The sequence below is a fragment of the Hemicordylus capensis genome, chromosome 3 (genome assembly GCF_027244095.1).
Source record: "Hemicordylus capensis ecotype Gifberg chromosome 3, rHemCap1.1.pri, whole genome shotgun sequence".
NCBI lineage: Eukaryota > Metazoa > Chordata > Lepidosauria > Squamata > Cordylidae > Hemicordylus > Hemicordylus capensis.
The window spans coordinates 321,795,361-321,820,643 of record NC_069659.1 but is presented as its reverse complement, the minus strand read 5'-3'; the positions used below and the strand labels follow the sequence as shown (position 1 = coordinate 321,820,643).

Below are 25,283 nucleotides of genomic sequence, written 5' to 3'. Positions count from 1 at the left end.
CTATAACATCCCCTCAGCTTATAGGCTTAGTGGAATCACTAGTCTATCTGTGATAGGTTCATAACCAGCCAACCTTTCAGCAGTACTGAGCCTGATGTGGAATGATCCCTGATAACATAAGTGACAACGGGACAAACCAAATGTTAGGAAAGAAACATGGGACTGAAGCCTTTGAAATGTTTGAAAGAGGTCCTGCTGGGTGTAACATTGTTTTGGAGCTGGAACTAGTGAGAGCTGGCAGGGTCAACGTGAGGGAGCAGTTGCTGTGGAGCAGCTGATGTAGTTTTACCCATGCCCAGGGACTACATTCTGCCTATGCTGGATCACAAGAAGCTTGGACAGAAAGTTGTGAGCCTGCAGGTACACACAGGATCCTAGGGCTCCAGGAACTAGGGCTCTCCATTATATGTAGGGAGACCACATCTGCGTGAAGTTGTTTGCAAGTTATCCTATTGGACCCTGGGGGATTACAGCCTTCTGTGACCTCTTCTGAGTGCATAGGAGGCAAATAGGCTTTAGTGAATACCAAGTCACTTTCCCTTCACAGATAGATTAGGCCTTCAAGCATTGATTTCCTGCACACTGTACTTTTAATAAAGGAGAAAAATCAATTTAACTACTCACACATATAAATTCTATCTTTTAATTTTAAATCACTAGAAGGAATAATTAAAAAGCTGGAAGGGATTTAGGCCTGAGACCTGGGTAGCCTAGTGGATAAGTAAGAGAACTGTGAGCTGGAAAATCCCCAGTTTGTCTCTGCCATGTACTCTCTCTGCTTCCTTAGGCACTGAAAATGAATCATTTGCACCTTTCCTGTGGACCCACACAGAGGCCACACACCTCACTTCTCTCCACTGACTCTCAGCCTTAGGCACCAATCTGCAAAGGAACATAGGAAGCTGCCTTTCACTGAGTCAGACCATTGGTCCATCTAGCTCAGTATTTTCTATACTGACTGGCAGCAGATCTCCGAGGTTTCAGGCAGGAGTCTCTCCCAGTCCTACTTGGAAATGCCAGGGCATGAACCTGGGACCTTCTGCATGCAAGCAGATGCTCTACCATAGATCTATGGCCCCATCCACTAAGGGGAATATCTTACAGTGCAGTTACTCATCCAAATGCAAATCAGGGCAGACCCTGCTTAGCAAAGGGGACAATACAAGCTTGCTACCACACCACAGCTCTCCTTCCAATATACAGATAATACCTTACAGGGCTGTTGGAAGTATAGTTGAGATAATGTAGAGTGCTTTGAACAATCTTAAGTGCTGTATATATTATTTTAGATTCACAAAAGCCATGTGCAGCATCAGACCGTGGCAGACCACAAGGCAACTTGATAGTCCTTGTTTTTCTGGCCTGCCTTGGTGAAAAATGGAACGGGAGGTAAACAAGCAGCTAATGGACTGCAATACAATTATGGCCAAGAATTCCAGTGTTTGCACTAGGCCTGTGCAAAGATTTGGCTTTGAAGTGCTGAAGCTGAATCATATGTGCCTTGCCCCTGGACCTGCACAGAGGCAGCCTCTCTCCCTGCTTTTCTCAGTGCAGGCTGGTTTATGCACAGCACCAAAGAAGGGTCATTAATGGGAACAGAGCTGCAGGAAGCCCTGGTGATATTGTGGAAGCCATGCTGGAATGGAGAAATGTAGTCCTTCACAGTGCTTTCCCTGAAATGCAAAGGGCACTTTGCATTCGGCACTTTGAAGCCAAATCTTTGCACAAGCCTAGTTTGCACCATAGCTTTGCCCATCAAATAGAAATGGTCTCAGGGTATCACAATCAGTGTTCCCTCTAAAAGGGATTCCCAGATGCTGCTGACTACAACACCCAGAATCTCCAACCAAAAGCCACTGCAGATGGGGATGCTGGGAGTTGTAGTGAACCTTTTAGAGGGAACACTGATCACAACATGCGACTCCTGGAATTCTTAGCCATAACTGATGGCCGGATTTAAAATCAGAAACAAGTAGTTCACGTACAGTAGTGGCCGGTGAAATTGCCCCCGGGAGGGTGGGCGTGAGAGGCAGAGAGGGACCTTTAAGTGTAAATTAGGAGGTGCTTACCTCTGCTACCAGCACACCACCTACTCTGAGCAGTGGCACACTACCCAGAACCCCCGTGGCGGGCAATCGGCTCCACCACTCACCTGGCTTTCATACATGCATAAAGGTCATTTGTCGCCATCCAAATGGCTTCCACCAAGTGAGTGATGAAGTACTGGGCATTGCGCTGCTGCTCAGAGTAGCTTTCAGTGTGGCGGTAGTAGAGGTAAGCACCTACTAATTTATGCTTAAAGGTGCCTCTCCCCCTCCCACTCCCTGGGTGGTGCTCGCATAAGGAATCACCAGAATCTGGTGAACTACTGGTCGCATACTTAAACAGAGTCTGATGCTGTTACCAACCATGACTGTTAATGTCAAAGGGAAGTTTTCGTACTTAGTGGCTTGCTATCAAGTGCCATGTTGCTGTTTCTTGTAATTATGTCTTCAGACAAAACAGCAATTGTGAGAGCTGCCGAAAGACCAAATGTAATCTAGCTTGCAGTGCACAGGCTGTCAAATAAAGATCCTCCCTGACTGATTTGCAAATTGAAACAAGAGTTTTCAAGTCATGTCCCTGTATAGGTTTAAGTATTCAGACTCTTATTTGATTTAGATCAGAGAACGTTTCAGCTGTTATATCCCTGATCCTCTAATCCTTCCCTGAGGAGATCTCACCAATGCCTGAGAAATTCTACATGAAAAAGGCAAAACAAAGCCTGGCAGCCCTTTCTCACGATCAGGGAGAAAGGGCTCTATGCTGCTGGGGAAGAAGCTTTAAAATGCTCACCTCCCCCACAGACAATCCCTGCCTTTTGGCTCGCCCAGATGTTTGCCTGCTGCTACCGGCAGCTGGGAGGTTTGGGGGCCAGGAGGCCCCTAGAAGTCCCATAATGCACCATGCGAGTGTGCAGTGCTTTATTTATTTATTTATTTATTTATTTATTTATTAGCTTTATATACCGCCCTTCCGATACAGCTCAGGGCGGTTCACAACATGATAAAAACAATTAAAAACAAATTAACAATTAAAATCAAACTATTAAAACACAATAAAACCAATAAAACAGCTAAAAGCCCTGAAAATCAGGGGAGCTTCCCAATGCAGGCTGGGAGGCTACTTGTTTGTACATGCTGCATTTGAGCCGCGCAGCACCAATACATGATCAGTTAGCCAGGGCAAGAGCATGCTTGCACCTTTAACCCTGGCTAACAGCTGGGGCTCTCTACAGGGTTTGCTGCCGTCCTGTTGCCAGGAGCTGAGTGGCTCCCAGCGGTTCTCATGCGCAGGCTAAACCGGGCTGGGCTTCCTTATCCTGGTTTTGCCTGCGTGTGTGAATAGCCCCCTAGTCTTGGATAGCCTTTCCTATTACTATTTTTTTTTAAAGTTAGGGGTGGCAATGGGGGAGAAAGCAAAATGGTTCATATGCTAAGTGATTCAGGAAGGGATTGTGTAGTAAATTTGACTGGAAATTCACTTATTTATTCATTTCTCAAATTTTTAGACTGCCCCAAACTTCCATCTCCGGGTGGTTTACAACAACCACCCGGAGACAGAATCCGGAGCTGGATCACCTTCCTGAGCATGGTCAAAAGGCTAATTTAGTTACCCTGTAGATTATAAGAGAGTGTGTAGGCCAACAAGAGGTACAAATGAACAAAAACAAAACAAAAATCCCCATGCTCCTCAAAAGCACCGATTCTGAGAGTTATGTTTAAGAAACAAAGCTGTAAATTAGCAAACCTGGTTGGCTGTGGCTGTTGCAGCGAAGGGGACGCTTGTGGCAGATGTTGTTGCTGCAGACACAGTGGCGGGCGTAGCGCCGTGCACCATGGGAACTTTTCGGAAGGAAAATCATATAAGCAAACATACAGAAGAGTGTAGCAGTATGGGAAACCATGGCAACAGGTGGTAGAATCATCGAGTATGGTATTTATATCAGCAGACAAGCCGTGTGACGAGACATCACCACCAGCAAGTGACATGCAATCATAGCGCAAAGCAGGACAACATTCCAGAGAGCGGTGGGAGGGGGAGATGAAAGACGAGGTGGGGAGGAGGGAAAAGGGAGGGAAAAAAAGGCTGGTTACCATCAAATCAAGGGAATCAGGACAATCAAGCTTAATTTTTTAAAATTTATATTCAACAAACAAACTGAAAACAGCCCTTATATGATAACTACACCCATCCCCAGCCCCGCCCCCCATCAGCCCCTATTGATAATATTATAACCAGCTGGCATGGAATTCTATTTCTGTATTATGTTCATGAAGGATACAACTGAATGTTATTTCAAATGCAAAACAGTTTCTAAAACACTGGAACTCAGAGTCCAGTCAAAATCCACCAAAGCTGACAAGGGGGAAAAGACTGTGTAATAGAGCAACTTGATATGCTAAAAAGTAAATGCCTTCTAGGTTGTCTATGTCAATTAAATAAAGCAAATGCATTTAATTGACAAGGTGTTAGTGCAGGGAAAAGGGGGGAATGGATTGGCACAATAGCTGTACATTAAAAACCCAGCAGTGGATTTTGAGAGTCTGTGAGCTGCTAAACAGCTTTTTAAGATAATCAAGAAACAAAGCGGGCACCTACCAACACTTGTAGCGGGTGTCATGCACAATATTGAGCCTGCCCATCATGCATTGCAACAGGAAGGTGGATTTGCAAAGGGAAAAGAATTAAAACAACCCATCACAAGTGTAATTAGGAAAATCTCATTTGAACAAAGAAGAAAAAATTGGTTATTATGGGAACAGTGGCATCATGTAACCATCAGCACAGTCAAATCAAACAGCACAGAGGTGATCGATTAGAACTAGAATGACATGAGCAGGGCAGGGTAAAAGCAGACGGAACTGTGTGCTGGTATTATTATTATTATTATTATTATTATTATTATTATTAGCTAGGTGATTTAAAAGAATGTGCTCTAACTGCATGAGAAGAAGCTTTCGCTGTCTGTTTTTTAATCGCATTGATTTGTCTGACCTATCTGGTGCTTGAACCTGGCACCTTCTGAATGCAAACCAAGTCCCCCCTCTACCACTGAGCTACTGTTCTCCCCTTGTGATATGCCAATTTAAAATACTGAAGCCAAGTTTCCTTTAAAAAATCGTTTTTTAAAAAACCCGTAAAGCACTATGAAATGATGGTACTTTCCCCCTGTGCTGAGATCTAGAAGCCCACATGATGGCTCCATAAAGCTCCACCCTAGGGCTGCAGACTTCAGAGGCAGCCTCGATGCTGCTCGGAATGAATGGTTCCAGAAGAAGCTATTGTGAAGGTTCACCCATTCGTGTCCATGGGGAAATCTGCAGAAGTGGTCCTTCCTGACCCAATTATGCAGAACAGCATTGGGGCGTCTGAAATCCTCAGCAGCCTTGCAGAGCAGTATTACGGCGCCATAATGCTATGAATCATGTTAGCCGGTATCCTGTTTTTACAAGGTTATAAAGGATTAAAGTCTTGGTTTGTGAAACTGATGTCACAATAGGCATACCTCATCCTAAATACTAATTGGCCAATGCAGAAAATCTTAGGACCAGGCTAAGTGGGTCTAGGGGTGCTAATGTATCTCCCTGACTTTCTCATATGAAATAATATGATGTTCCATGCACAGTTAAATTGCCTAGCAACAAGATGCCACACCAACGTATGCTGTATTTTGGTCTATGCTATAGCTACCCTTACCACAACAAAAGCATTGTGAGAAGGAAGAAGCAATTTGATGCTACAGGAACACAAGAGGTAGTAATACTGTAAGAGACATCTGAGTGGGCGTTAGTTCTTGGGATTTCCTGATGCTATGAGTGTACTATTAATATGGAGGTAATTTTTCTGATTGTGCACTTAATAATTGGAAGATTAGGACAAACGGCTTTGGAAAAAATACACTGGATAAATGTTTTTTTGTAAACCACCTAGAGCCTTTGGAATGAGGTGCTATATAATTCAAATAAATAAATAGATAAATAAGTAAGTAAATAAATAAATAAATTTGGTATGTTTCTCTTGCAGTACTTCTAGCAGTCATTTTGAATGGCAAAGTAAGTGAAATTGATATAAATGTTGCAGGTGTGCAATTGGATTTGCTGTTGAATTGATTCAGGTTGATTCAACCTGAATGGAGGGGTCCATTTGGGTCAAATCAAAGCAAATGGCAAATTCAAACCCAAATGAAATTACCCTCAAAATAGAGGGCCTGATTCAGAGTCGAGGAGATGCACCCTAGATTTGACTTGAATTGATCTGGGCAATTCAAATACCATTTTGGGGCCCATTTTGCTGGAAGAACAGGCCTCAAAATGGTGCTTTTTTCCATGGAGCGCTGGTCTACCAATTGGGGTTGGTGGGTAGAACAAACCCTCTGCTCTTAGCACGTTAACAAGCCTCGGAGGACAGGTCTACCCTGGTAGAGCTTTCCTCTGAGGCAGGCTGGAGTACTAAGTCCGGAGTGGAGGACCGGTCTACCTGCAGACACCAATTGGTAGACCAGCTCTCCATGGAAAAAAGCACCATTTTGAGGCCCATTTCCCCAAAAATGGTGAAACTCAAATGGTGATTGGGTAACCCAAATCAATTTGGGTGATTCGGGGCTGATTCATCGAAGCAGCTGGCCAAGCTGGCTGCTTTCAATGCATCAATGGGGGGGGGGGGAGTTCAAATCAAATAGATTTTGATTCGTGCACACTCCTAATAAAGGTTTGCTATAATAATAATAGTAATAAAGAATAATAATAGTTATTATTATTGTTGTTGTTGTTGTTGTTGTTGTTATTTCTTGTTTACACAGTCAGACAGGTGTTATTGACTGGTTTGTTTTATCCAGACATCGAGTCCTTCCCAAGGACCTGGGATGGCTGAATTTTATCATCAATACTGTTGGTTATTATAGATATCGTCGCAAAATATAGGCTGTTCCCAGTAAAGCTGCTTTTTGTAATTGGCTGATGGTGATTTCTGTGGCCCCTATGGTGTTGAGGTGCTCTTCAAGGTCTTTTGGGACTGCACCCAGGGCGCCAATTACCACTGGGATTATTTGGGTCTTCTTCTGCCACAGCCTTTCAATTTCAATTTGTAGATCTTTGTATTTGGTGATTTTTTCTATTTCTTTTTCTTCTATTCTGCTATCCCCTGGTATTGGTATGTCGATTATTTTAACTTGTTTTTCTTTCTTCTCGACTACGGTGATATCTGGTGTATTGTGTGGCAGATGTTTGTCTGTTTGTAGTCGGAAGTCCCATAATATTTTTACATCTTCATTTTCTACAATGTTTTCAATTTTATGGTCCCACCAATTTTTGGCTAAAGCTAGCTTGTATTTTTTGCAGATGTTCCAGTGTATCATCCCTGCTACCTTGTCATGCCTTTGTTTGTAGTCAGTCTGTGCGATCTTCTTACAACAGCTGATCAGGTGGTCCACTGTTTCATCTGCTTCTTTACAAAGGCGGCACTTGCTGTTTGTGGTGGATTTTTCTACTTTTGCTCTTATTGCATTTGTTCTTAGTGCCTGCTCTTGTGCAGCCAGTATTAAACCCTCTGTTTCTTTCTTCAAGTTGCCATTCTTAAGCCATTGCCAGGTCTTGGTGATGTCTGATTTTCCACTTATATTGTGTAAATATTGACCATGCAGGGGCTTATTTCTCCATTTTTCTGCTCGGTTCTTGACTTGTTCTTTCTTGTAGGCCTGTTTTGTTTCATTGGTGTTGAATAGTTTCGCGTTCTCGACCATTTGAAGTACATCTTTTTCACTGTCCCTTATATATTCCTCAAGGCCTCTTTTCTCCTCCTCTACTGTTTGATGGACTTGTAGCATTCCGCTTCCACCTGAGCTGCGAGGGAGGTAGAGCCTATCTACATCACTGCGGGGGTGCAGAGCATGATTGATGGTCACGATTTTCCTGGTCTTATGATCTAGCATCTCTAGCTCTGCCTGGGTCCAGTCTATTATTCCTGCAGTGTATCTGATAACAGGTATAGCCCAGGTGTTTATGGCTTGTATGGTGTTCCCGCCATTGAGTTTGGACTTGAGGATTTTTCTAACTCTCCTGATGTATTTACTTCCAATTTTTCTTTTAACTTCAGTGTGTGCGATGTTATCAGCCTGGAGAATGCCCAAGTATTTGTAAGGTTCTTTCTCTTCCAGGTTCTTGATCTTGCTTCCATTGGGCAGTTCTATTACTTCTGTTTTTGTTATTTTCCCTCTGTTCATTATTAATGCAGCATACTTGTCTAGTCCAAACTCCATTGCTAGATTGCTACTGAATATACGGACAGTGTTTAGCAGTGATTCGATTTCTGACTGGGACATTCCATACAACTTCAGATCGTCCATGTACAGCAGATGGTTGATTTTACTTGATGTTTTAGATGTTTGGTATCTGAGGCCTGTTTTGTTTAATATTTGTGAAAGTGGGGTCATGGAGATTACAAACAACAGAGGGGATAGTGAGTCCCCTTGGAAAATGCCTCTTCTAATGCTAACCTGTCCAAGTGTCTCGCCATTGATTGTTAACTGTGTACTCCACATGCTCATTGCTTTTTTAAAATATAAATATCTGAATGTTTTTGCTGACACCAGTTGTTTCTAAACATTTTAGTATCCATGTGTGAGGCAATGAATCGAAGGCTTTCTTGTAGTCAATCCATGCAACACTTAGATTTGTTTTTCTTCTCTTGCAATATTGTAAAATCATTTTGTCAATCAGCAGCTGGTCTTTTGTGCCTCTGGTGTTCGGGCAATTTCCTTTCTGTTCAACTGGAAGCTGTTTGTTAGTTAATAAGTGTTGCATCACTTCATCTGCTATTATTCCAGTTAATAATTTGAACATGTTTGGCAGGCAGGTTATCGGTCTATAATTACTTGGAACTGCACCTTTTGCTGGGTCTTTCATGATGAGATGAGTTTTCCCAGTTCTTAGCCACTGTTCAATATCACCTCCTTGCAAAATGTGATTGAACTGTTTTGATAGTTGTTTATGAAGGCTTGTTAGGTGTTTAAGCCAAAAGCCAAGCAGTTCATCGTCGCCGGGAGCAGTCCAATTTTTAATTTTCTTTGCTCTTTCACTTATTAATTCTGGTGTTATTATTAGATCTTGCATTTGTTGGTTACATTTTTTGACCTCTTTCATCCAGCCTGCTTTTTTATTATAATCTATTGGATTGTCCCATAATTTCCCCCAGAATTGCACTGTTTTTTCTTCATTTGGTGTTTCTATGTTTCGTGCAGTTTCTCCTTCTATGGTTTGGTAGAAACGTCTCTGATTTGACTGGAACTGGAGATTCTGCCTGTGTTGTGTAGTTCTGGCTTCATATCTGGTAATCTTTTGACACTGCTGTTATTTGCTGCTTTATTATTTCCAGGACTTCTCTAATTTTCCTTGAATCTAGGTGGTATTTTTGGATCAGATACTGATTGGTATTATTTGGTATTATTATTATTGTATGTTATTATATTGGTCAACAATATTATTCAGTCTTGATAATCTATCCTGATTAAATGCTGGTTAACCAGAGCTATTTGACCAGTATTACTCTGAGATTCTGGGTTCTCTTAATCAGTTCCACAGGGCTCACTAATGCTGATTAACCTTTTAACCAGGATTCCTGTGAATATGTGAACACAGCATGTGTATTGCAGCCCACCAGATGTTGGATAAATTCTCTGATTTAGTGTCCCAATTGAAGCTGCAGTGACATTGCACTGACTTCCTCACCCTGTCACTTTTTGTTCATTCCTGCATGATTAAATAGACATTACATCCTGTTCAAAGATTCAGGGAGAGTGGAAGGAACTGAATCCAGCCCCCAGCCTACTCCACCTTTCAAATACCTGATCAGTGTTACTCTAGCTTTGCAGGCTACATGTGTGTTGACATGAATGCTGGAATGTGCTGGAAATTGTGTGCAACACCCCTTTGTGTACACACTTCCCTGTATGTGAAGGGAAGCTTGCCTCCACATACACATGGCCCTTAGGTCCATCAGGGCAGTTGTGCCCAAAGTATATTGTGATGGGCTTCACTTAGTAGTTGACTTATTCTCTGTTGCTCCTGAGGGCAGGACTAGAAGCCATGGCTTAAAATAAAAAGGAAGCAGATTTAGGCTAGACATTTGGAAGAATTAGGAACATAGCAAGTCAGGTCATACTCCATCTAGCGCACTATATTGTCTACACTGACTGGGAGTTGCTGTCCAGGTTTTCTGAGTCTTTCCCAGCTCTACCTGGGAATGCCAGAGATTGAATCTGGGACCTTCTGCATGCAAAACAGATGTTCTACCACTGAGCTATGGTCCCATCCCCAACTATCTAACTGTGAGGGCTGTTTGAGAGTAGAACAGTCTGCCTCATGCAGTGGTGGGCTCTCCTTTGCTGCAGGTTTTCAAACAAAGTCTGGTCAGTACGGATGTACACAGAACTGGCTTTCCCGGTTTGGCTCAAATCCGGACCAAATTCAAGCCATCCGAGGCAGCGCAGGCTCAATCGAGCCGGACCCTGGTCCAGTCTGGCCACTGAGCCAGCTTGAGGGATATGTTTGTAAAAGGGAATATGGCAGGGATTCTCCTTCACAAGTATACCCCCTGAGCCAGCTTGCGAGTGAGTTTTTTGAGCCAGGCTTGACTCAACTTGAACTCAGACCGGCTTCACTCTTTATGGGGCTGAGTCGGTTTGAGCGTGAGCCTCCAAGCCACGCTGGCTCAAACTTGAGCCTGGCTCGATTAGAGTCGGCTCACACACTCCTACTAGCCGACCATCTGCCAGGGATGCTGTAGCAGTGTCTTGCACTGAGCAGGGGGTTGGACTAGAAGAACTCCAAGACCTCCCTTCCAACTAAAAAAATCTGTGATCCTACATTAAACTATTTCAGTATTGCTACATGGAGGGAAAATACTGAGGGTGCATTGGTTTATTAAATGTTTGTAAACATGTCATAAAATATGTCACATTTATTTTGAGCTACTTGTTATTAATTCTATAATCCCTATATTTAAATTAGGTGTGCATGCTAGGGGGAGAAGCATTAGCTTTTTTGTAATAATTTTGCAATAGCTGAATATATTTTCATTATCAAGTTTCATTTATCACCCCCCGTGACATTTTAAACCAACACACATTTTGCACAGGGGTTGCAGCAAATGAACATAAGACAGCAATGAAAACCTATGGAGCAATAACTTGCAAGTATGGAAAAGGACACAGCGATGTAGGACCCCTTTGTTGAACAATAACTTAAAACAGAAATGCCATCCACCATCACACTTTTTGCCTTGATTTCAAAGGGTTTAATTCACCAATGTTGATTTTTTTAAATTTAAAATAATCATACCCTGCCCCTCTGATACACCACTGCTAATTTGTATCGGCTGACATCCAGAGCAATGGACCGATTGCAGAAGGGCTTGACACTAGTGCAAAACTGTTGCACCAGCTAGTAGCATCAAGTCTGGAGCTTGCATCCCAGATAGTGTTGAGCTGCCACTAGCATGATTGTGGTTGCACAACAGTAGCACAACTGCAGCACATCTAATTTATTTCAATGGGAACTTTTGCACAAGAGCACTATAGCATAAGTCTGCTTTTGGACAATCCCATTTTTAGCACAACTAAGCCATCTCCTTGCACCTGCACAACTGTGCTCGTTCCACATGCGGTTCCTTGCTTAGGATGTTCATGAAAAAATGTACCAATCCAATCCTTATCTTTTAGGCAACAATTAGTACTCTTTTATACATCTATCTCAATAAGAGATCATTTAGATCAGATCTTTTAAAATCTGATATGACTGTTTCTTCTATTGAAAAAACAGGATCACAGTTTAATCTGTTTCTGTGGCTACTGAAATAAAAAAGAGTCTTTGCCATTGATTCACACTGAAGCAGAACCAGTTTATTACTGTGAGTTGAATCCCTTTTACAAGTGAGCACATTCTAAGGGTGTGCAATTTGATTTGCCGTCCAATTGATTCGGTCGAATTGGGAGTGATTCGCAAATTCGACGATGAATCAATCACCCTTAAAATAGAAGGCTTGATTTGGGGTAAAGGAGAATCACCCCTGATTCAACCCAAATCAATTCGGGCTATTTGAAAATCATTTTGAGGCCCGTTTTGCTGGAAAAACGGGCCTCAAAATGGCACTTTCCTCTGGGGATTGGGATCAGTGGGTAGACCAGCCCTCTGCTCTGCACTTAGCATGTCAGCCCCCACTCAGAGGACAGGTTTACCCAGGTAGACCAGTCCTCTGAGGCAGACTGACATGTTAAGTCCAGCACAGAGGGCTTGTCTACCTGCCGATCCCAATTGGTAGACCAATTCTCCCTGGAAAAAACAGGATAGCTGGTCTAACCATTTGGGTTGGCAGGTAGACCAGCCCTCCGCTCCAGACTTAGCATGTCAGCCTACCTCAAAGGACAGGTCTATCTATTAGAGTAGATTCATTTGATTCAGGGTAGATTCAATGAATCAATTTGTGGCAGGGGGGTGGATGTCTGTGATTTGATTCAACTTCAAATAGAATGGTAGGTTTTGATTCATGCACACCCTTAGCGCACACACACTTTCCAATGTTGTCCTTACTTGGACATGTGATTACTTTTAAGTGAAATGTTTTGTCTAAGGCTATCAATGTTATGCAACCTTTTATACAACCATGTGTTGTATAAAGTTAGTGTTGGCCTTCTTGGAACCTCTTAGGCACATCTACAAAGTCATGTCCAAAACATGAGATTACACTCAAATTTGCCTCAAGACCGTATGAAGTATACCCCTGGGGTGATTCATACCTCTAGTTTAATGAATTGGGGAGCCAGCTAGGAACATAGACTTAAGTCTATGCTTGCATTCTAGGCATGCCACAAAGGCCAATGTTTGTATGTGGTATGTAAGTGCCACAGGTTGGTCACCCATTCTTTAAGAGAAACAAAGGTGTTTTTTGTCTCTACCTTCCTCTCACATTCTGCTATGAGAGGCTAGAGATCGAAGGGCTAAGAAAGAGTTCATACCCTATGGTGTAAGACATGATGGTGTGGTACAAGGCAACCCAGTTCTGACCCAGCTCCTACTTTAGGCATATACATACCAGGAGCACAGCTATGAATCCTTCAGATGCTTCTGCTTACAAGCTGAAGCAGCGATAAACTCTAGGCTATTCAGCAAATTTTGAATGGATCTGCTGTTACAGTGGTCTAGAAGGACCAGTGCCATTTTTAGGCACTAGAATTTATATTCTGAGTTGCCTAAGCTGAAACCATATCCCAATTATCTGTTCTAAGGATAATGCCATATGTGCAATTAATATGGAATCTGCAGTTTTCTGTATGTGTGGTGCTTAACACCATACATACAGATGCCTCTTTGAAATGTGTGCGTCTGTTAATTTCCAGTGACTCATCTTTCCATCATGGAGGGAAAAGCATCATGCAAAATCCTCTCTGACATAAAGTCTGAGCCAAAACAACCTTCGGCAGCACTATACATATAGCTGGATTAAGAAAAGCTGGCTAAGGTTACACAGCCTCCATACACAAGGCAGCAAAGGTTTTTCAACAACTCAAGCACATTTGATGACTTCAGTTCTGATAGTAAACACAGTCATTCACACAACCGAAAACTGGGTAGGACAAGTATCCTACCTAGGTGTGGGAGTTGTGTGTGCTCCCAATTTTATGTTGTGTGGGAGCAAACTAGGTAGGAGGAGGGAGAAGTCACTGTGTGGAATCTAAGGTAGAAGGAAAAGCTGGGTAAGGCCGCACTGTCCACCCCAGCTTTCATACCCAGCATTTTACCAAGGTAAGAGGAAAAGCTGTGCAACCCACCTTTTCCTCCTACCTTGATTCCACACAATCACTTCTCCCTCCTCCTACCTAGTTTTTTGCTCCCATGCAACCAAACATTGGGAGCATACACAGCTCCCACACCTGAATAGAACACAGTTTTCACTTGTGTGAATGACCTCATTATCTAACACTCTCAACTGAAAATATTGTCCTTGTCCTGCCTTCAAGGATGCAATTGTGTAAGCAATTAAGTCTATGTTCAAGCGTTAGAGCTGTCTTAGTAAACGAGTCTCATTTCCTTCTTCATAGAAATAACTGAGCCTGCGCGTGATAAAATCAATGGCAAATCTTTCAAGGTCCTTGTAATTCTCAAAATATATGAGAAGAAGATTTTCGTCTCTAAAGCATTAAAAGGTGAATGGGTCACCTCTTCCAGCTAAGAAACCTTGTGAGCATGACTCATGAGAATGATTTGATGAAGCCATTAGCGGCAAAGGGGTCTTACAGCAATTAAAGTGAAAAAAAGAACCATACAAAACAGTGTAACAGATATGAAATGAAGGATTAGGCAAAAGAGATACAAGGGAGTAGACTTTCAATGCTGTTTTGAAACCTAAGATTGGACGTGGCAGAGATGCCAATCTCCATAAGGGACCAGAAAGCACCCGACACCTTGCTTCAAAGACAAACATATGCAGAATCTGCAGCTGAGCGGCAAAGACTGTCTTCCTTTCCTGCCCATGAATGACCAACCCTTCTTCAGCCTTAGTAATGCAAACCCTGAGCCTTAGAGGTGTGCTAAGACCAGGCAAGCTCTTACAGTCTCGACTGTGTCTGACTCGAGAGGATATGGAAGCTGTACTTACCTGGTGGGAGGAAGGCTGTATGCTGTTGCAACTGCATGTTTGCAAGAGCCTGCTGGTATTGGAAGATACCAGCATTAAAGACGGCGGTGGCACCATTGGTTTTTTCAAGCGCAGGCCTCTTTGGTAATGGGGGGAGTACAGCTTGAGGAATTCCCTAATGGTAGGTGAATATAAGAGATTCCAGTAAAAAAAAGGGGGGGAGGGGTTGGGGAGGGAGAAAGAGAGAGAGAGAAAAGAAACAGAAAAATCAGTAGAAGACACGACAGTCAGGTACCACCATCTTTCTTTTCTTTTCTAATCCTTGAGCAAGCAAGCAGCGGAGCGGACTTTAATATTCAAAGGAAAGGGGTGGCTGAAGCTTCATAAGAAAGTATTACTTTGGCTTTCTACTAGGGAGCTGTAGGGAAATAGTGCTTGCGATCTACATGCTAGCAGATTCCACTCTATAAAGCTTCAGTTTTTTAGTAAGGAAGCAGCAATACCGGGGGGCAGGGGGGGAGAGAAACTAAAGAAAGCTGCACTGCTAGCTCCATGAGGATTGACGTAAAAGCAATGTTAAAGAGAAATCTTACAGACTGCATGAAACAGGTTAATAGAATAATAATTTTTTTTTTAACTCCCACATCCCCGCCCCCACCAAAGTCTAGCTATACATGCAAAAAATGTACCATACCATGCTGGTACTTTTAACATTGCATTACAAATGTTAAACCTATATAAGAGTATTGTTAAGCCATGCCAACCAAACAGATACAAATATATATAATATATATATATTACACATTGGTTAATAAGTCTTATTTTTTAAAACAAAAACAAAAACAAAAACAAAACTCCCATCTTACTTCATTTAGAAACGTCTATGAGGTGGTTAAACTGAATGTGGGGTCCTATATCTTAGGGACGCTGACTGGGAAATAAAAGTGCTGATAACCTTCCCATTAACGGGATCAGGAAGCCACACTCAGTTTTCCATCGAGCTTACATTTATAACAGGAAATAAGGAATATTTACTAATAGAGTTTAATTAAAAAAAATTGTAACTACAATAAAGCTACATGCCAAGCTAAAAGGTGAAAGGTCATAGTACCAGGTCAAAGGTTGCCTCGAGGGGTCGCTTCAGTGATTTGACAGCCGACTGAGTCTTAATTAGCAGGCAGCGAGCACATGATGGCAATGGGCCAGTGGGGTTCAAGCGCATTAACATAAACAGCAAGCAGAGGTGCATCATGGGGGCAGCAGTGCATTTTTGGGTAGGTGAGAAAAAACAAATAAAAAACAAATCATCGGAATGCCATATACAACAAATAACAAGACTAAGCATGCACAATAAAGGCACTACTGAGTTGTTATTGTGAGGATACACCTCTATGTAGTTAATTACAAACAAGATACTCTAACAGGAGGGGAAAGTGTGAAAGGAGGAGAAAGAGTGAGGAAGAGAGTCTGCCTTCTGTATTTTTGCTCAAGTATCCAGAAACACAGAAAAAAGGCTTCTCTCCTGTTGTCCAGTACTGTGCTATGAATATCACACAACAATGTTTCACATGAAGTAGTATTTTAATGGTCAAATCATGTAGTTATGTAAAAAAAATATAGGACAACATTAACAGCTAAGCAAGGAACAAAGAAGGGACCCATTAAAATAGCTATCAGTTAACATCCCCACAATTGCATTTGAAGCACACTCCCTAATACCTCCCAGTGTGCTGCGGTTTTTCTACTCCATGTCACAGTCAACGTCCCAGTTGTGCAATTATTCATTACACCATCATCATGTTCAAGAGAAACGCAATCAAGAATGATTCCACTCCCTCAAATAATGTTACAGTCCAGTTGCTGGAAATCCCTGCTCCTAAGTAGTTCCAGGTATTATTCCCCACCACCCTCAAGTTCAATCGTGTATTTTAAAGTTACCGTGAAACCCCATACATGAACAGGAGGCCTGAGAACAGTATGTTTAATGCAGAGATAACAGTAACAGGGACATTTAAAGACAGGCAGTAATTTATATGTGCATATATATATGTTTGTCAGGGTACATCCAAATATGTGTTCTTCTTCTTGTTCACTTTTGCCCTTCACCAGTTTCACCTTTGCACATTTCCCGCACAGATAAGCATTATTTCCTCTGTTCGGAGTGGCAAACTTGGATTTGTGTTTGTTTTTATCAAATTAAATATTGAATCCATAGCACTACATCTGTGTATCCATATTCCCCCTGTAAAACGTATGGAGTGGAATTGTGGAATGGGCTGATGAAATAATTAGGTTCTGGAATTTTAAAAGTCGCCAGTTTCAGCCACTGCTAGAAGAAATCAGGAGGTCACTTTAATAAGAGCTAAGGGCTACACAGGAAGATTGGTAGGAATTTGTCATCTGAAAGGGGCAAAGGGCAATTGATAATGAAGGAGGGAAAGTAATAAAACGGCCAGGAAGTGAGATGGTGTGAGACTTCTGTCTGCATAAACTATACAAAAATGTGTAATGAGGTACCATTTTTTTTTTGCCTGTAAAGCAGGAAATGGTGCTCAGAAAATGAAAGATCCAGGGATCTAGCAAATAGTGTACCCACTCCTTTATGAAATTCTTATGTAGCAGAAGGTGTGGACAGCTGCCAATCTGGAATCACCCTGACAGGCATCATGAATATCAATAGTTACAAATAGATAGATATAAACGTTTATATGAAATCAACATACTAAATGGGTCTTTGAGAATATTTATAGGCAGATAACTGATGACATGTGCATATAGATATGCACAAGTCATACCTCAGATGAGCTCCCAACAATTTTGTAAAATGTTTTTAGTAGAAGCTGAAACTACTTAAGAGCAGATTTGCATCACATGCTTGGAAGCTTACTGAAATATGTAGAGAACGGGATACCTGAACAAACGTCTTCAGCAAGGAGAATTAATACATGAATATTTCTGAGGCTGACAATGCTATTGCTTTGTAAGATTTTTTCCTTTTCTTTTCTTTCTGGACTCACCATGGCCGCTGCAGTAGCTGCTGCCTGAGCAGCTGCTGCTTGGTTGACCTGGTATTGGGCAGCTTTGATCTTAGCTTGCAGGTGTGCAGGAGGGTGGAAATATTTGCACTTTTCCCTTGAGCATCTCCCTTTGATGTAATCCATGCAGACGGTAACAGTGTTGTCATTGGTATCAATCATTGCACTGTCGGCAGGGTGAGCAAACCGGCAATCATTTTCTCCTCTGTTGCAATTGCCACGCTGATACTCTCGACATACCTGCAGCAGAATTTAGATGCAAGCCATGTTGTTAGTTAGCCATGTGACTGAGAGAAGGAAGGGAAGGTGGACAAGAGTGATCTGGATAGGTTTGCAAATAATCTTAAGGTGGAGTCCAGCAATTGCCTTTGCCCCATCCTGAGGTGATGTTGTTTATCATTCTGTTGCCCTTTGGATTCCTTGGATGGCCAATGAAATCTGGACCTTTTAAGCCTCCCTTATATTGCAAGGCCTTACACCACAGAATCAAAGCCAATTCCACCCACCACCCCATCACAATGCAATTAGCCAATTTTTAAAAAGGGTGAGCTTGTTAATTTTCTGAACTCCAGTGTGCTCTTCCGATTTACATGGTCTATGATCTTTCCAAATTTAAAAGCAGCACTAAGGTATTTCCTGTTCAGCCAATTAGTTTCTTTTAGCTTTGAAACCTGTAATATTTTTACATGTATTTTACTTAAGATGAGCTATGCCAGCAATGCAACACAGAGGAGCAAAAATTACAGAAATGGCTGTGCCATGTTTTAACCACAAGAGGGGGATGCAAATCCATATAATGCTTTTCTGCCTCCCACTCTGCCTCCTGCTAGACAGTGTTCATTTTTTAAAATCTTATCATCAGATATAGATATCAGACACAGATATGCTCACAGGATGGAAGCTTTAGTATTAAGTGAGGAAGGGCCATAGTTCAGTTGCAGAAAATATGCTTTGCATGCAGAAGTTGCATGCAGGATTCAATCCCTCAATCTTCAGGTAGGGCTGGGAAAGCCCCCTGTAACGAGAGACGCTGGGTAGTCACTGTCAGGCCAGTGTGGTGTAGTGGCTAGAGTGCTGGACTAGAACCGGGGAGACCAGAGTTCAAATCCCCGTTCAGCCATGAAACTCACTGTGTGACTCTCAGCCAGTCACTTATCTCTCAGCCTGACCTACCTCACAGGGTTGTTGTGAGGATAAATATCACTATGTATACCATATATCTCTCTGGGCTCCTTGGAGGAAGAGCGGGATACAAATGTTAAATAAATAAATAAAGTTAAGTAAGTAAGTTAACAATACTGAGGAAAAAGGACTAATCATCTGACCCAGGAGAAGATGGCTTCATATTATTAGTTACACACCACCATCCCTGTACAAAGTACTATACAAAAATAAGAGGACAAGACAAGGGGAGCCCTCTTGAGCCCCAGTACCATCTTGGAAGGCATGCACGCCGCACTAAAAACTTTAGTCCCTCCTGGAGGTGATCCAGGCCTGATCCACCAGGGCGGTTCTTATGTCCTTAAACCTTCCAAGAAGATGCTGAGGCTCTATTTCTCTTCTGGACATAACACAGCACTGTGCAAAGGTCTCTCACAATACAGCTCTCACATTGGCTTTTGTTTGCTTGCTTGTTTTGCCAAATGGCCCACACTTGAAAAATAGTGCAGATTACTGACCAAGCTTCACCTTCATAGCAAGCAAGGTCTAAAGACATGGCACAGTCTACTCCCCCACAGATTCAGTACACAAACTGTGTTCTCTCTCCTCCTCTCCCTGCTTAGCTGCATGCATGAAGCGCCACTGGCCATTAGGAGGCAGGGGAGGTCTCTGTGTTGTGCACCATCTCTATCTGCATCCAATTCTCGCTATTATGTCAGTACAAGTTATTAACATTCTGAAGGATGGGAAACTTGAAGGAGAGGATCTACTGAGGCCATGGGAGGCATACACAGACCTCCATTCTTTCAAACAGCCCCTTGTGCTGCCTGCAGATCGGGCTAGCGGGGACAGGGCTCTCCTGGGCCTAGGAGAATATTCTGTGTAGAGGCACTGCACTTGTGGTGGACTGGATTGCTCTGGAGCGCTCTCTTCCAGTGTAGAACGTAGGAAGTGGCTTTCCCAAGGGAGATGTGTGTGCAACACTGTCAGAGAAAAAAGCCACAACTCTCCTGTGATTGCCCTCAGTTAGGACAGTGCGGCAGGGTCTGGGTCCCACTCCATCTGCTAATTACCAATGCTGAAGGGTCACTGGAGCCCCCTAAAATTGTGCTCCCTCCCTTTGTACATCATCCACTTGGGGGCCTAGAAGCAAAAAACCAGCCAACCTCTGAGCACTACCAATGAAGCCATCTGTTTTCTTTAAATCTTATTTTACCTCGCTTCTATTGAAACCGCCACAAAAATAGCTCCTAAAGCAAACTGCAAAGTGGGTTTGGGCAACACATCTGCAGAATTTCCAGGGAAGCCAAAAGAATGTTGATAAGACATTTCCAAGAAGGCTCCACATATCTCTAGATCCCTGCCTAATTATGCACACAGTGCATTTGGAGGCATCTCCTCAGATGATATTAGGCACCTGAAGTGTTTAGATAAGACTGGAGCAGATATGTAAAGCATACTGGGATCTATGGAAACACACCAGCAAAAAAACCACCCCAAAACTAAAGCTAAAAAAGATGCCCACACCAAACTGAATGGAAAACAAACCCAACTTCATCCAGTTGTGTTTGTTCTCCATTCAGTTTCGTGGGCGGATCCTCTCTGTTTTTTGCTAGGTAAGATTGGAGACATTCTGAGGCAGGTTTGTTTTGTTTTGTTTTTTTGCACAATCCTAATTTCTCTTCCATTGGGTTCATATCCTAAGATTGCAATAACTGTTTGAGAATTATGTATGCCATGCCTCTAAGGCACACATTTATCCTGGATAAAAACAAGCTATTACTACTCTACAAATATTTATATACTGCTCTTCAACAAAATTCTCAAAGCAGTTTACACAGAAAAATAAATAATACATAAATAAGATGGCCCCCTGCCCCCAAAGGGCTCACAATCTAAAAAGAAACATAAGGTAGACACCAGCAACAGCCACTGGAGGGATGCTGTGCTGGGGCTGGATAGGGCCAGTTGCTCTCCCCCTGCTAAATATAAGAGAATCACCACTTTAAAAGGTGTCTCTTTGCTCAGTAAGCAGGGATTATGCTAGCATGTGCTGCAGAAGGCATGCTCTAATTCTGCCTTAGATACTAAAATTGCAAGAGCATGCAGGGAAGATTGGTGTCACCTCTGTGTTTTATAGAGCACAAAATCAGCAGCAAAAATGGTCTGAGCCATAGCAATGCCAATGTGCTAGCAGAGCACTGGTGCAATAAATGTGCTCTGAAATAAGACTGTGTGAAAAATGTTAACTGGTAGATTTTAGGAGAAAGCCACTGTGGCATAGTGGCTAGAATGTTGGAACAGGACCATGGAGAACCAGTTTCAAATCCACACTCAGCTATGAAGTTCACTGGCTTTCAGATGAACCTACCTCACAGGGTTGTTGTGCAGATAACACAGAATTATGGGTACCACCTGGAGGTTCTAGGTGGGTGGCCATAAAAATTAAGTATATTAGAACAAGAAATTAATATAGCAATTGTTGGCCACCACCTGCTGGTATCGGTGGGAGCAGAGTCACCGGGAAGGGTATGCAGGTAGGGATGTGCACAAAACTGGTTTGCCCGGTTCAGTTCAAATTTGAACCGGGTCCGAACCAGGAGGGGGTGGTTTGGTTTTGCTTGAATCCCCCTGGTTAGGTTCAAATTTGAACCATTTCAAACCAGTTTGAACCAGTTCAAACCTCCAAAAGTGGGTGGGGTAGTAGCTGGAACCCATGGGTACCTGCCACCCAAACCCCAAAGCAATTGGACACTCGTATGATTTTTAATAAATTTTTGAAATTTATTTATATTTTTTTCTCATAAGGTATGATGGGACTTGAACCCATGGGTGCCAGCTACCACCCCACCCACTTTTGGAGGTTCAAACCGGTTCAAACCAGTTTGAATCGAACCACCCCCAGTTTGGTTTGAATTCAAACCTGCAGCTCAAACCTGATGGCCGGTTTGGTTTGAATTTGAACCATCGAACCACCCTGGTTCAAATTTGAACCGGTTCGCACATCCCTATCTACAGGTAACAGGACAGAGACTGGAATAAGTGAGCGAGTGGCATTGCAGGGATAACGCCACCAGTGGAGCATTTCAGTGAGGTCTTGTGAGACCTTTACTCAGAAACAGGCACTTCACCTGGGCAGGCATGTGAATGCCAGTGCTGTTGGTGGCTAACTGAAGTGCCAGTGGCTCTCTGAAGAGGTTAGAAAGGGCCAGGGGGTGAGGAGGAGACCCACGGAGGGCTGATGGCTTTCTCCCCCCTTGTTAGAAGCGGAGTCATCCAAGGGAGGGAAGAGAAGGGCTCAGGAGGTGATGGAACCTGCTTCCTCCCCTCTTCCAGGCTGAGGCCAATGGGAGTGTGAGAGTGAGGAGGTCACAGTATACATGATAAGGTGTGAGAAGCTCCATCAGTACAAGCCTTTCAGTTTATTTTTGCCCAATGGTTAGCCACAGGGGCGTAGCTAGGGGAGAGGGGGCCCCTGTTCACCCCTCTCCCTGGCAGCCCCTCAGAGTGAGGGAGATAATGAAGAAAATAGGGAGGGGTGGAGCTGGTGGGCCCTCAGGAGCTGGAGGGTCCAGGTTCTTTGAATCCATCCACTCAATTACAGCTACACCCTTGGTCAGCCAGTTGGGAAGTCAAAGCTCTTCTCTACCAGATGTGTTTGGGAATGTTGCTACCCATTTGCCTCAGTTCCCATTTATGAAATGGGAACAACTGTGATCAGCCTCAAGCACTGTTGTGATGCTGAACTGAATGTAGACTGTGAGACAAATCTGCAAACTTTGAAGGCTATGTCAGGATTAGCAGTAATATGGCAGGAGGGTGAGGAGGAGAAGCATCGGATCCCAAAAGAAAAGCAAGAGGCTATTTATAGTAGGAAAGTGTTTTATGATTGCCGAACAGCCAGTAGGCACTGATTCATAATCAAAACACATGTTCTGAAAGGCTGGAATTGCCTGCCTAAAAAAAGCCACGCCAACTTACAAAGATGCTGCAACCAATCCCCCTAGAAGGGCAAAGCAGCTCCATTAACTGGTTGGCTGACAAAGAGTTTGTCTCCAGGAGCTGCAAAAGTGACGGCTGTGCCAGTAACATCCCATTTGCCCACTTAACACGCAGCAGAGCAGGAGCTCCGCTTTGGAAAGAGAGCTCCCTCAACTCAGCAAAACAAAGAGCAGCGGATCGAAAATTACCCAATTAGTCCCGAAAAAGAAAACTGCCTCCAGCCGTCTCTCCTGCCTTGCTTTCTCCTTGCTGTGCTTTCCTTCATTCTAATCAATACAGCAGTCAGTTGACAGGCACAGACCACAGTTACGGCTCCTTTGGTATCCAATCAGAGACACTTGCCAACCTCAAGGTTTGCACCGGAAAAATTGCACCAAGCAGGTTTAATGTTGCATCTTTGAAATGACAAGAATCTATCTATCTATCTATCTATCTATCTATCTATCTATCTATCTATCTATCTATCTATCTATCTATCTCAGTCTCTCTCTCTATATATAATATGAGTCAGCCCAGAAATTTAGGTGTCAGACAATGACCATTTGTGATGGACATAGTGAAGGGGAAGGGCAACAGAACAGAACAGGGCTGCCAGGGGCAAATAAAGATTTTATCAAATCACTCTGCCTCTGAATATCCTACTCTAGGCATGATGGTTAAAAGTCTAGGTGCCATGGCTCCCTCGTGCCTAAGATCTCTCAAGCCCTCCTTTAGATTTTCTTTCTGTCCTTTGTGGAAAGAGCACAAGTGAAATAAACATTTTTCCTTGTGGACAAGCACAAGGTGGTGCATGGGGGAAAACCTCTACTAACGTTAAGGAACTCAAGTACAGCAAACTAAATGCATACATATATGAGCATGCAGAAGCTATTACTTATGATGGCTATTGAGTCTCCATGTTCAGATGCAGAATACTACTGGATTCACATGGCTGGGGAGCAGTAGCGGCTCGTGAACGCGCCGCTGGAGGCGGGGCGGGCGGTGGGAGGCATCTTTAAGGGAAAAGAAAGTCGCTGCTTATCTCTGCAGCGTGCCTCCCAGCAGCCCCTGTGGCAGGAAATCACCACCGCCACCCACCTGGCGTAAACGGAGCCGAGCCCCCACCAGCAGCCAGGTGAGTGGCAGCAGCAATTCCCCACCGCAGGGGCTGCTGGGAGGCACACTGCGGAGGTAAGCAGCGACTTTCTTTTCCCTTAAAGATGCCTTCCACCCACCCCACCGCCAGCGGCATGTTCACGAGCTGCTGCTTCTGGGGAGAAAGAGCAGGAGAGTGTTCTTGCCTGCCTGCTCCGATTGTGGGCTTCCTGGCCGTAATATCTGGTTGGCCACTGTCAGAAGCAGGATGCCAGACTAGCGGGGCCTACAGTCTGATCCAGGAAGGCTCTTCTTATCTTCTTACCTTTATAGCATCTGAGATGCTGGTACCTACTTCTCCCTCTACTGTCTCAAGCAGTCAGGGATTTCTGATCTGGGTGTACTTTGGAAACAGATCTCTGCTGCAGCATCAGTGCACTGCACAACTTATGCAGGACTCGATACTGGAAGGGATGTGTGTGCTCATGCCAATAGCCTCTAAATGGCTATTAGGCTATTCTCACGGGTAGTGGAAACCGGGCTAAGGAAGCCCACCCCAGTTTCTTTAGCACATGAGAACTGCTGGGAGTTGGCAGCGGGGCAGCAAACCCTCTTGGCTAGCCCGCTGCTTAACCCGGGTTTCGGGTGCAGGAGCACCCGAAAAGCAGGTTAATTGCTTGTGTGTCACTGCAGCATGGCTTCTCGCCTCAGAGACTCATGAGTAGCCCCCCAACTGGGAGGCTACAACAGGCCTCCTGGCATTGGGGGGCTCCCCAGAATGCCCCATGCACTCACGTGGGTCATTCTGGGACTTCCAGGGACCAGGAGGCCCCCGAACCCCACCACCCCAATTGGCTCCGTGACGGAGCCGGTAAGCATCTGGGTGGCCGATCTGGCCGCCCAGGGAAGGTTTCCTGCTCGTGTGCAGGGAGAGCAGGTCAAGCCCTCTCTCCCTGCAAACCCCATTCAGGCTCTCCGCGCTGCTCATGTGGAGAGCCTTTATATCTGCTAACTGAGCAAAGAAACACTTTTAAAAAGTGGTGATTCTCTTTATTTAGCAGGGGGAGAGCAACTAGCCCTATCCATGCCCAGCACAGCCTCCCTCCAGTTGCTGGTGTCTATCTTATGTTTCTTTTTTAGATTGTGAGCCCTTTGGGGACAGGGAGCCATCTTTATTTATATCTATGCAAACTGCTTTGGGAACTTTTTTTGAAAAATGGTGTATAAGTATTGGTTCTATTTGTTGTATATCCAGTTCCAGTTAAGTTAGTGGGGAGAGGAAGCAAAGCAGAGGTAGCTGGGAGCACAGTCTCCTGGCTACTCAGACCAGATGGCTGGCTTTAC

General features: G+C 43.6%; 1 protein-coding gene across 18 annotated transcripts in view; it reads right to left on the bottom strand.

The window, feature by feature from the left end:
* Positions 1–25,283, bottom strand: part of MBNL1 (muscleblind like splicing regulator 1) — a 243,927-nt gene that overhangs the window by 11,702 nt on the left and 206,942 nt on the right. For 11 of the 18 annotated variants that reach the window (XM_053307259.1, XM_053307253.1, XM_053307261.1 and 8 more), the window contains 5 exons: positions 17,685–17,942; positions 15,779–15,832; positions 14,689–14,842; positions 4,642–4,677; positions 3,790–3,884 (listed from right to left, as the gene is read on the bottom strand). In XM_053307259.1, the coding sequence (XP_053163234.1) occupies positions 3,790–3,884; positions 4,642–4,677; positions 14,689–14,842; positions 15,779–15,832; positions 17,685–17,942 (597 nt within the window). Of the gene's footprint in view, positions 1–3,789; positions 3,885–4,641; positions 4,678–14,688; positions 14,843–15,778; positions 15,833–17,175; positions 17,943–25,283 lie in introns of those variants that run through there. The other 7 variants (XM_053307249.1, XM_053307256.1, XM_053307251.1 and 4 more) reach the window with 4 other exon arrangements.